We start from the raw sequence: 12639 nt of genomic DNA on the forward strand, positions 1-12639 counted from the left end.
GAGCTAGGAATGCACCTGTGCTACGGAGAGACTTCACAGCCATAGATCCTGACCGTGGTGGTGAGGAGGGGCCGCGGGAGGAGACACTACTGGGCCCCCATCTTCAGCCCCGCCCCCCTCCCCCAATTCCATTATTCCTTCAGTGAGGGCCTGTCAACCAGGTTAATTTTGTCTCATTTTTTCATTTCCCCTTAGTAGCTGAAACTTTTTCTTTCCAAAACGGGGGGAAAAACCTTTTTTTTTCAAATCGTCAAGAATAAGTTCTCATTGATTTTGAAAACTGAAGGTGAGTCTGGGGGCCAGCCAGTTCTGGGCTACAGCTCACCGAGGTGGAAGAACCAGACGATCTGGACTGGACACATTTCCACGACTTTGGCTCCAAGGGGCTGCTTCTCACTATGATCTTCTCCCCTTGCTTCCCCTGGCATTTCCCTCTCTGCCCCATGACCAGCTGCCTTCAACCTCTGCAGCCCCACCTGGGCCGCAGCCTTGCCCCAGAGATGGGAAGAGACTGACCACACGCCCAAGCCAGGCTGGCTGGAGACCGAGATGGGGCACGAAGATACAAAGGAGATGCAACAGCCGCGTCTGGCTCCCGACTGAGCGGAGAAAAGGGAAACTGATACCTCCAGGTGCCCTGAGGCCCCTTGGAAGCTGGGGCAGAGAAATGGGTAAACCGGCCAATGGAGAAAACAGGTTGAAGAGAAAAAAATCACGGAGGCTTAGAGTAAGCGAATGGCTGATTTGAGAACGCACCCACAGACAAAGGGGACAGGAATTTTGAATACATAAGTTTAAACTTGCAGATAACATTTGGCCTTTCTCACCCATGGAGGCAAATATCAAGCCCAGATATTTAAAGGCGGTATTATCTTGGTCTAACACTTTTTTTTTCCTCTGGGCTAAGGAAAATGGAGAGCTCAGACAGTGGACTCCTGGTTTACCCAGGCAGCTGACCCTTGCTATGTAAAATAACAAGCTAATTCTGTCTCGGGGTAAAGAGAGGCTAGGGGAGGGGGCCCGCAGTGAAAGATGGAAAGATTTTTTGGCTTCTTACTTCTCTGGCCAGAGGCAGATGTAGGAAGACTGTGGGCAGGACCACCTACCTAGGGGCTGAGGAGAAGGGGGGTTTTGGTCTCGTACCTCTCCATCAGGGAGAGCCACCCAGAGACTAATCCAACCAGCAGGAGCAGCCTCGGAGACAGGAAGTAGCATGCCCATGGAAGGATGCTGTCCAGGAACAGCCTCCTCCGTGCGCTTAGAAGACGAGAGGGCTAGTGGTAACCGCCCATCCCGCTACCTCTCCCAGTCCTGTGTGCCCAGGGGGACAACAGCTCACCAGCCGGCCTGAAGGGATTTCACAATACGCAGCTCCTCTTAGCCAACAACACCCCTCCCTGCTCAGTCACCTGCCAGCGAATGACACTGTGAAGAAGGCACCCTATTAGAATGCAGCTCTAAACCTCAACTCCCATATCCTCATAGCGTCCGATCCCTGCTCAAAGTCACCTTGCGGCTCTCCTCCCAGCCAGGGGTGAGAGATCGGTCTGTGGGTCCCCGCCAGAGGGCGCAGCTGGCAGGCGGTAAGCACCCAGTTCTGGGCCGGTTCCCGGTCTCTAGGCTTCTGGGCTAGGGGTGGGGGTGGGGGTGGGGGTGGAGGAGCCACACCTCTGTGCTGTGCCGCCAACAATCTCTCCTTATCTCTCTGTAGGCAGAAGAGCCGGGCTCCAGAGAGCAGGCTGAAGTCCCCAAACAAGCCATCCGGACACCCGTGCATCTCTGGGCAGGCTCCTAGCAAGCAAACGGCACTGCCTGCTCAGGAGGGAGTGGGGAGTGCCACTCTGCACTCAGACCTGCCAGCAGCTGCACCTGGGAAGGCATTAGGGACAAAATAGGGTTCTTCTTTTGGGACGTTCATACTGATCACTGGCTGGCTACATAGGAAGGGGAGTCACGTGAGGACGTCTCTCCCTCTGAGCTGTGACCTGAGAGGAGAGGCAGGCGGAGAAAGCAAGACGCCGAGTCCCTGACCCGAGGGTGCATCCTATGGCAATCAGCCTTCAGGCAACGCTCAATGAAGTATCTTGGTGGAGCGTGCCTTTGCTCAGATGCTCAGCCTCATTTTGAGAGGCCAGAAACAGTCCCACAAGCCAGGCTGGGTCAGGAAGAGGGGATGGGACATCGCTCTCAATGGGCAAGGGTACCCCATCTACTGCTCAGCTACAGGGGCGTGTGTGTCCGTGTGTGTGTCGGGAGGGAGGGGTCTCGGTATGTGCTGCTGAATAGACACTGCTAAGTTTTATGACTTGGGACATTATGCCTCCTATCCCAGGAGAGGACACTGTCTTGCAAACACCTAGGCATTTTTGCAGCAGGAGCTATAAGTATTAAGTAGCATGGGGCGAGCCCTGCACCGGGCTGGCAGTTTGGGGGCTCACTGTGGGGAGCAGGGCTACTTCTCCATCAGCTGCTCTGGGCAGAATCCACAGCAGCAGTTTAATCCCAGACAGGTTCTTCCTCACCCCTCACCCTTCACCCCCAGTCCCAGCATCCTCTGGGCTTTCCGGGTCCAGGCAGCCCGTATGCTCAGGGAGGCAGCTGTGGTGTAAAGGAGCACTGGACTTGGAGTCAGAAGACCTGAGTGTGACCCTGGCCCTGACCTTAGGGCTGTATGCCTTGGGGTAAACACCTCACGGGCCTGAGTCCCCATCTGTACCGTGGGAGTGCCGTCTGCCTTAGTCTGCCTCTCAGTGGGCTGCGATGAGAAAGAAAATGGTTTGCAATTGGTCAAGTTGAAAACAAACTATTTTTAAAATGGTTGTGTATGCAGAGCCCAATGAGGCAGGTACCATAGGCAGATTTAGGAAAATCTGATATAGGAAAATACAATTCACTGGCCATACAAATCAGGAAGTGATTTACAACAGGGTCCAGTTCATCTACATTGGACCTGATGAAAGGACTCTGAGACAAGGGTCGGCGGGGGGGTGGGGGTGGGGGGTGGGGGTGGGAGGAAAAGCAAGGATGTGGAATCTCACTGAGGCCAGCAAGAGGTAACACATTTGACTTAAAGCTTAAAGTTGGACTTGGATAAAAGGAGGAACTTCCTGCCTATCAAGGGAATAAAACACCTTGATGGCTGACCCAGGAAACCCCAGGGATTCTTATTCCAGAGACCTTAGCAAAGGTCCATCCTGCAGGCTTAGATCCTCACCTGTAGGGGCTGGATGCAAAGCTCATGGGTACCTCAGGCTTTTAAAGCAAGCCCAGGGACATGCCTGCCTTCCAGCGGGCACACAGTCTGCATGTGGCTCTGGCCAACTGTGGTCCGAAGGGGTTGGGTTGAGAGTGCAATTAGTCACTGGGGGTGGGGAAGTCGTAGGAGTGAGAATCAGAGCAGCCTCCTTGTAGGTCTAGGAAAAGTATGGAAGTCCAGCCATCCGCATGATTTCTAAGCGATGCCACTGGACCGGAGGCAGAAAGCAAGAGCCCAGAACTATGAGGGGGGAGCCCCTGGGAGGGCATCTCTGTCTGGCTCCAAGGCCTGAAAATTGGATTATTACTGATCCAGAGGAAGGAACTGTTGACAAAATCTTTTCTAGATGAGCTCAGCCCGCATATCCGGGATAAGCCAGGGCCCCCTCCAAGTCCCCACGTTAGACCTACGTTCTGGTTTAGTGGGTCTCACATTTTGCCCAAGGGCAGGGCCAGCCCTCAAGACATTTTCAATCATCTGCCTTGCAAATTATCTGCTGCTGCCAGGTTTCATCTCAGGGGGGAGGCCCTGGTGGCCCCTGGCACATTTCCAGAGCACCTGCTGCTTAGGGCCAGACGAATGCAATGGTGGGCCCGTCCTCGCCTAGTCCAGTTCAGAAGGCGGCATGCTGCCGAAACAGAACTCATGACACTATGCATTTCAGGGCCAAGGAGAAGGGAGTTTCATGGCTCTCGTTCCCAACCCCCAGCTCCTGACAGAATGGAGGGCTGGGGACAGAAGCCCCTGTGATATTCTTTGAGGGCAGGGCTGTGTTCATTCATCACACGGAGTTTTAGGGGTTTTGCTTGTTTTAAAGAATGTAAAGAAACTGAAAAAGGGATGAGTGGAGGGGCTGCGTTGCCAGACGGATGCCGGAGAAGAGGTCGAGGTCGTTGCCCCTCCAGCTCTCCCCTCTCCCTTCACCTCGTCCGTGTCGTGCTTCTATCTGCCTTCATTAAAAACTCCATAGCAGCAGGGACTGTCTCCCACATTAGCGAGGGACTCCTTAAGGCGGGGTATGTGAACAGGTGGGGGTGCCCTCAGGGTTCTCACGGGGCCCTATGTTCTCCAGAAGAAGAGACACCTGCCTCTCTTCCCCTACAACACTGGGTGCTCGGTGATGCCGGGTCCATAGTACCAACTGGCTGTCAACAGTGGAGACCTTCATGGGTCCCTCTTAACAGCCAGCCACTCCTTGCTCGTGGGCTCTGAAGAATGGCAGCTGGGCAGCCAAGGCCTTCCTGGGAACAGAGTTGAGGACCCCACTTCGAAGTCTCTGCACCCCGCAGAAGTAGTGCCTGCTATAAATTAATGCCGATGGTCAAACGGGGAAGGTCCGCATGAAAAGATAATCCTGTTCCTGCTAACGGAAGGAGAAATACTCAGCTGTGAGTTATTACGGCATGTCTCCAGCAGAGCAAGGGGGGATTACAGTCCAGCAGTCTGCCGGGCCACTATGTCCCAGGGATCCTGGCTTAGACTTGCCTTCTTGAGCTTAGCCTGAAGGTGGGAGAGATAGATAGAGGGGACCAGCAATTACATCCAACCCGGGAAAACTGTATGACACAGTAAATTAGAATCAAATCAGTTCAGGGACCCAGATGCAGGGACAATCAATTTAATATACTATATGTGTGTGTGTGTGTGTGTGTGTGTGTGTGTGTGTGTTTATGCTCTGCTAAAATTCAAGCTATTTCAGAAGGGAAGGAGAAAAAACACTTTAAAACTAGGGGAGGATTAAGAGAGTAACGTGATGATGTTTCCTTTTCCCTGGCTCAATATACAAACAAATATATTACCGGGAGGTACTAACTCAGCCTGATAGCAACAAGTCTGGACATATCCAGAGATGCCTGGATCATCTTAAATGCCACACAGGACCCATGGAGAGTGGCTGCTCATCCACTGGGGCTGACAGGAAAGTCAGTGTCACAAATACTCCAAATGTCGGTTACAGCAGTGCCACAGGCTTAGAAGATTGCTGTTTCTGCTTGATCTCTCAAAAGCGAACCTGCTTCAGACCAGGTGGATGCTGAGGTCTGCCGGTTAACGCTGGCATAGCTCGAGGAGGGAACAGAAGGACGGGAGAACCGAGGACTTGGGACCGATACATTACGTAGAATGGTCTAGGCTTCAGGTTAAAGCACACCCCTCTTGAAGAGATAACTTCACTCCTGGCTGGCTCTGAAGCCCTCACATCATGTGCTAGTCGTGAACCTGGAGACTGATTCTACTAATCAGATCACCCAAACACCCAGAATGAACCCATCTGAGAGCTTTGTGGCTAAAACTATGTACTTTATGTTGAGATACAATCTCAACAGAGAATAGCTCATTCACTCTCTATCTTGATGCTCTTATTACCAGCCCTGATTTGGGTCTATGGATGTGTCTCCTCCTCACAAAGGACCAGGCCAGGGTTGGTTGGGAAGGTGGGGGAGGGGAGGAGAGGGGTTAGTGGTTTATTGCCATCTGCTCATGGTGTAAATTCTGGGCATGGAGTAGCCTTGAGTGGGCCTGAGCCTGGTAGCCCAAGAAACCAGGCTTTGTCATGAGGGCAAATGGAGTCACTGTCAGGTTCCCGTTTCTCCCAGACCCTAAGGGTTCTGAGGGATATACCTTGTTTGCACGTGTCTAAGGAAGAAAGGGGAGAGGGCTGTCAGGAAAGGAAAGGCCACGCCACGGGTCTCGGGCTTGCCTGGGGCTTGCTCTGCAATGGCTTCCCCACTGATGGGACCTCAGCAAGCTGTCCCAGATCAGGACTCTGGTCTCAAATGCAAGGTGCGGTTCGTGATCTCTCTCCACAGCAAATGGCTGATTCAACAGTGCCTTGGCCCTGAACCTCTAAGGCACCTCGGAAAACAGGGGAAATCAACCTGAGAGACAGACGTTTATGGTTTGGCTGAAGCAAGCGGTTTTAACACTCACATCCTGCTGCCTCTTCTTTAAATTAACTGGTTCAGACTCCAGGCCCACATGGGTTAGAACTTGCAAGAGGCAAGATGGGGAGATGGTCCAGAAATCACCGGCACCCATGAAACACGGCACCGAGCCTGCCAGCCGCTGTGCACGCGGCCCCGGGAAGACAGGCCGCGGCCCCCACAGCCACTTGGCTGGCCCCTGCTTCCCACCCAACCGTCCCTGACCTGAGCACTGAAAGGAAACAAAGACAGGGAGTATGGTGCCAGGAAGGACTCCCTCTCCATCTCTGTCGCATCTGTCTCTCTCCCGAACAGTCGGCTTGCTCCAAGCATCTCCTAGTTTAATCCTGAGAATGTCCCTTGCTTTTGTTTTGAGCTGGGGACTGCATCCAGCTCTATCTTGTCAAAAGAGAAACCGGTCTGGCTTCTCCCCACATGACCCCAGCCACCCTCGGTGCTGCTGGGCCGGGTGTGCTCACTCACTAATTCCCAGCCTGCCTGCCCTCAGCCAGAGGCGTCGGGTCCTAGCTTGTCTCTTGTAAGTGATTCCATTCACCGCAGGCTCAGTGTTCGCCCTCTGCGCGAGGCCCCAGAAATCCAAGGCCAGAACTACACTTGTAGCATCCTTAGTCATGATGAAAGCTTGGTAAGAATTTGATAACACCCTGGTCCAGTTGGGGAAGGTGCGGCAGGGGAAAACCTCATACTATTGTGGGCACAATAGGGTCTGGAGGCACGAGGCACACAGTTCTAGAAGCTGTGGCTTCTGTGAGGCTGGAAAGGGAGCTAATATTTACTGAGCATCTGTGTGCCAGGTACACTGGTAGGTGCTTAACACCATCGTTTTTCACGCTCCTAACAACTTCTAAGATCGGTCCTGTTAGCCTGGGCTACAGATGAGGAAACCGAGGGCTGGAGCAGTGAGGGAACGTGTCTCCGAAGCGTCTCTGACCGGACTAAACACAAGCTCGAACTCGGACATCCAGGCAACTCCCGGCAGCTCTTCAAACAGAATCTGCTGCTCAGCTGCCCTTCCCTGTAGTCTAAGACATCCTGTGTTTATTTGGATCTTTCTTTGCTTCAGACGGGCTGTAGGGACAAGGCTCTAGACCTCCCAGGCTGGAGCTCCAGCTCCTGAAGAGTGTGGGCTCTGTTGCCCTTTCCAAATGGGAAGCTCCCTGGTGGCAGTGTCTCCCCCATCAGACTGGGGGCTGCCTGGGGTTGGGCCGTGCCCGCCGCATGAGGTAGGGGACTGCCTCTCTCCCCAAGGACTAGACCACCGTCCTCTGCGCCACACTGCAGAACAGGCTGGGCACAGAGCAGGCAGGTAGTATTGCTGCGGAATGGGTCACGAGAGGGCTGGTCGTCTCAGTCCCGGGAAGACCACGGAGCTCTGCTGAGGGCAGTCCTGTGGGGAGCTGGACTGCCCCAGGACCATCAGTATTTACTGCCCGGGGCTCCACAACCAGGGGGTAGGGTGGAGAGGATGCCCAAAGGGCAGCCCCTTGAGGACCTATACAAAAGGCTTTCCACTTGAGCAGCCTGTCTTTAATGATTATAAAGGCACAGGAGTTTAATCCATTTTTGATGTAAGCGCTAATAGCTCTGTGTCCTTGAAGTTCAAAGCGGGTGCATACATGTCACTAATTAGCCAAGCACGGAGCCATTCAGCTCCCTCTCATGTTTCTAATTAGGTCTTTAATAACAAACAAACTCCGACCTTACCAAAAGGCCCCCATTCATCAGACAGTCAAGGAGGGCGGCTGCTGCCGTGTTTATGGCTGCTCCGGGCCCTTGGTTCTATATGGACACACTCTTAATCTCAGCCAGGACTGGCCTGTCCTAGAATGTGTTGCTGCGGATGAAGACCCCTTCAGCCTGCCCTGGAGGGATGGACTTCCTGGCCCTGTTGGGAGGACCAGTGCCAGGCAGGACGGCCCCGGGCTCTAAGGCTGCATGCAGGCTGAGGATCCAGACCAGCTCTCCTGGTCATTAGAGGAGGTGGGGGGAGCTGCCTGGCGTGGCTCTTTGTATCCATTTCTGAGGTATCGATGCTGATAATAAAGTCACAGAGATGGTGTGAGACTCTACATCTGGCAAGAACCTGCTGGTACTTGAGTCCACGGTTATACATTGGACTTGACTAAGGGAGTTTTAACGGCCACTGAGGCCTGGGGTCGACGGTGGTAGCTTCTGATTTAATGGGTCTGCAGTGTGGCCTGGACCCCAGGACTTTCAAAAATTCTCCAGGTGATTCTAACATGCAGCAAAGTTCAAGAGCCACTGTGCCCCAGTCTTAGATTTGCTCACCGACTGTAGCTGTTAACAGGTTCACCTTTATTAATAAATGCCATCCGGATAGCCAAGACCTAAAAGTTTAACCAACCACGCCCAAGGATGGAAATGTGACAACAGATTTTTTCAGTGATACACAATTCTGGAAATATTTCTGTCCCTCTCACTTCAGGCCTTCACGCATGAAAAATAAAAAAATGCAGTGCTGTTTTCAAATGCATTCTCATCACCTGGAAGCCCCTGGCTTTCTCTCCAGTCACTCTTCTCAGCTCTTAAGGCACTGTCACTGTCACCTCCCCATGACAAGGGATCGGGAGCTTCAGAAACTGTAGCAATATAGAGCTACAGAGTTGAAAGGTCCTTAATCACCCTCTAGTCTGAAACCCTTTGCCCCAAAATCACCTAGCCTATCGAAGCTAGACCAGAACCAAGATCCCATTCCATGCTCTGATCCTCTTAAAAACAGTTATCATCCTTATCTGATCGATCCACAAGGCAACCCCGTATCCTGGGAAGGTGAAGGGATAAAAGGGAAGCCTCTGAACTGTTTCTGTCCCCAAGGCCAGAGCACGTACTGCTGTGGGGCCAGTCCCTGGACACGATGTAACCCTCCAGCAAGTTATACCCAAGCCTGACTTGTTTCTCTTCAAGTCAGGTGATCTGGGAGACACTGAAATCTCAGGGCTGCCTCAGTGGGAGGTTTAAAGACTATTTCATGCACCTGGGGATAAACAATCTAGACCCAGAAAAGTCAAACAATGTGTCCAAGGATACACAGCAAAACCGGATCCTCCAACATCTGTCCATGTCTCCCGGTTTTGCTACTGTGTTTCTAGTCTTCTTCCCTGGGAGTGGGTTGACATTGCCAGACCTTTCCCTGGGTCAGTGACTAACTGACCCCTGACTCCGGGGTATCCTGAGCGTGTCTGTAAGACAGCCTCTCTTTCCCCCAAGGCCCGGAAAGCCAACCCGCTGCAGGTTGCAGTCAGAAATAACTTCCAGAAAGAGAACGGAGAGTGGGGCTGGGCAGCCTTTGCCTCCCACAGTGCTCTACCACAGGCACACAGGTTTGCACTGATTGCTTACCACAGACCTGGACAGACCGTTTTATTAATATTAATAAGTAACCAGGAACAAAGGGCCCCTTTATTTTTAGCTTTCTCTAATTGCGTAGTAATTACTCATCTACAAAACAAATGAGCCCCTGCCCGCGGTTGCCATAGTACCGGGAGCCCAGCCTCACTGCAGGACGATTGGCCGAGGATCCTGCTGCTCCCGCCTCCGGCCCCGCCCCTCCACAGCATTGGCCCAAAGCAAAGCCCCAGCAACTGGGCGGCCAATCGTCGGCTTCCCAGCGACCTTCCAGATTCAGCCCTCACCGCTCACAGGAAGGGCTGTTGACTCATCCCTCCGGAGAAAGAGAACGGGAGAAGGTCTGTCTGGCTCAAAGAGGCCCTCCCTTGCTCCATCGCCTAGTTTCTTTTGGGCAGTGGCTAACTTCCTTCAGGCTTGTTTTAGCTAAAGTCTCCTTTCAAATAATAACAATTACCTTCAGGCTGGCTCCCTCTTACCCGACCACGCCTCCTCCGGGCCTCCTTTGTCTGCCTGTGGTCTGAAAAGGATGCAGGGACTTGGAAGCCAGATCAGAAATGTCAGCCAAAGCCAGACAGAACCATGACCTTAAGTCTGCAACAGCAGAAGCTGCGGCATATATGCATTATATGTGCATATAATGTTTCCTGAGGCCTTTTATAAACGGGCTTAGGTTCTCTCTCCCCGCAAGGATACGGAGAATTAAGTTGATGGGCAGCGGCGGTTTTCCGTTGAGTATGTGTTAAGAATGCAGACCTCCACTCAGGAATCCAAGGGGCTGGGGCGACGGGGCATCTGCTGACATGGTTGAGAGCACAGATGTGATGAGACAGACCCAGGTTCTAAACCTGTCTCCACCACCTCTACAAGCTGTCTAAGCCACAGTTTTAAAATGTTCAAAATGGGAATGAGAATGATAGTGCCCTCTTCATAGGATTATGAGAATTAAATGGGGGTAGGGCAGGTGGGCCTAGCCCCGTGCTTGGCTCACTCATGCAGGAGTTATTATTAACATGTTCTATTAGCATCTCGTATTAAATTTGCCTGGGAAGTGACTCTAGCAGTCTATCAATCACCTGGAACATATCCCTCCCTTAAGGGACCTCCAGATGGGGGTGAATGTTGAGATGCTGGCTGGAACCCTCCTATCCATGCCACAGAGTGGATTTCATCGTGGCTCTCTCATCCTGACAGATCTAATTCCAACAGCCAATCATAGCTGTTCAAAAGCATTATTCGCCCACCTCCTGTGCTGCAGGATCCCAAGCTGGCAAGGGGAGACCTTTTTATTAATATTAATAAGCATCCAGGAACAAAGGGCCCCTTTATTTTCTGCTTTCTCCGACTGCATAATAATTACTCATCTACACTAAGAATGAGGCTGACTTTGTCTCCTGGAGGCAAATATAAACTGATGGTTTATATTGTTGGAGAAGGCAGGCACCACTCTGGGATACATGCAAAACATGTTCCATAGAGTCAGAATCCCGGCTTTCATCCAGAAGACCTCACCAATCAGGAAGAAGGCTGAGGACACAGTAATGTGTTGAGGAGGGGCACCCCAGCTAGGGTTAATCAGGTGTGGCTTCCTGGCAGTCTGAGCCAATTGTAATGGAGGGAGCAGAGATAAGGACAGACAGAGGCTGCCATGAGGGCACAGGAGTGGGAACCAACAGTCCCAAGCAGGGAATGAATAATAACTTGTTGGCAGAAGCAAAGAAGAGTCACAGGAAACTAAGGCGGAGTACTGTGACCAAATGCTCCCCCCTCCCCCCGCCGTGTCTGCCTTGCTCCCCTAACCTGGCTCCAGATCACAAACCCAGCCCCAGCCAGGGGGATTAGGGAGGGGTCGAGCTGTGTTCTGTGGGACCGCTGCCAAGCTGATCTTCCTTAGCTGGTTCTGTCCTTACCAAGTTCCACCGCCATAAAGCATATGAACCTCTGTCTCCCACCAGTAGGACTGTATCAATCTGGGTTTCAAGGTCTCCCAGAATCTAGCCTGCCTCTACTTCAGCAAGCCTGTACCCCCACTGCCCATCAGGCAGCCTGCCACTGTCCCCCGGGGAACTGGCTGCTCATCCCATGCTCATCATGACCTTTTATCCAAGTTCTCCCACCTGGAATGTCCTCTTACCTCTCACTCCACACCCTCCAGTGTCTACTTTGAGTCTTGCCTCCTATCTGAGCTTCCCTGCCTGCTGAGTGCTCTCTGATCAGGCAGGAACGTAGGCTCACTGAAGACCAGCTCTTGTAACAACGGTGTGCTGTGTCCGCCCCCAAAGACTGGGAGCTTGTTGAAGGCAAGGACCTGCCCTCAAATTCTGCATCCCACCCCAGACCCCAGAGTGATGCTGAGCCCAGAGTTAATCAGCTAATGGGTAAGAGCAAAAGACCCGAAGCCTCTCTTTTACTGGGCAGTGATAACATGAACATTCATGGAGCGCTTACTCTCCATGATCTGTCACTCGTCCTCCTGCTTTTTAGTCTCAAATCTAATCTAGCCTGCTGTCAAGGCTTGTCTGACATCCAGATCTGATGTCACTTCCTTGGTTCAGGCCTCTCCGAGGCTCCCCGGTGTGTGAATCCAGGCTCTTCAACATGTCACCAAAGGCCCTCTGCTCTGGCTATGCCAGCCCTCCGGCTTTATCGGCGGCTGCTTCCCATGCCCCATCCCCACCCCACTGCATTTTATTCTCCAGCCAGAGTGAACCGTTTGTGGGGCTTCAGATTTACTCTACTGTTCTGGGCTCTGGTGGCTTTGCACATGCTGTTCCCCTGGCTCTTGGGGCGCTCCTGTTTGTCCTTTCAAAGTGGAGACACTCACTCCCCTGTGAAACCTTCCCTGACTTCCCAAAGCCAATCACTTCCTCCTCTGTGCCCCTTCTGTTGCCGGACTAATGGCATCATATTATAAGTACCTGCTAGCCTCCACACGAGGCTGGGAGATACCCGAGGGCAGAGACTGTGCTCTGCCTTCATCTAGGAGATTCCATGGCTGTGGTGGGCTTCATGCTTGACTACCCAGCCACACGCTCCCTTACCCTTTACCTTACCTTACCTTTATGCGCACCCAGA

At 52.6% G+C, this 12639-nt stretch overlaps 1 protein-coding gene across 10 annotated transcripts in view; it reads right to left on the reverse strand.

The window, feature by feature from the left end:
* MSI2 (musashi RNA binding protein 2) overlaps positions 1-12639 on the reverse strand; it is a 393915-nt gene that overhangs the window by 11446 nt on the left and 369830 nt on the right. The window contains exon 14 of one of the 10 annotated variants that reach the window (XM_086686887.1): positions 11077-11153. The exons of the other annotated variants lie outside the window; for them this stretch is intronic. Within the exon in view, the coding sequence (XP_086543013.1) occupies positions 11077-11153 (77 nt within the window). The remainder of the gene's footprint in view (positions 1-11076; positions 11154-12639) is intronic. 10 annotated transcript variants of the gene reach the window in all.

This window comes from Puma concolor, chromosome E1 (assembly GCF_028749965.1).
Source record: "Puma concolor isolate L17-30 chromosome E1, mPumCon1.1.hap2, whole genome shotgun sequence".
In the NCBI taxonomy this organism is placed as follows: domain Eukaryota; kingdom Metazoa; phylum Chordata; class Mammalia; order Carnivora; family Felidae; genus Puma; species Puma concolor.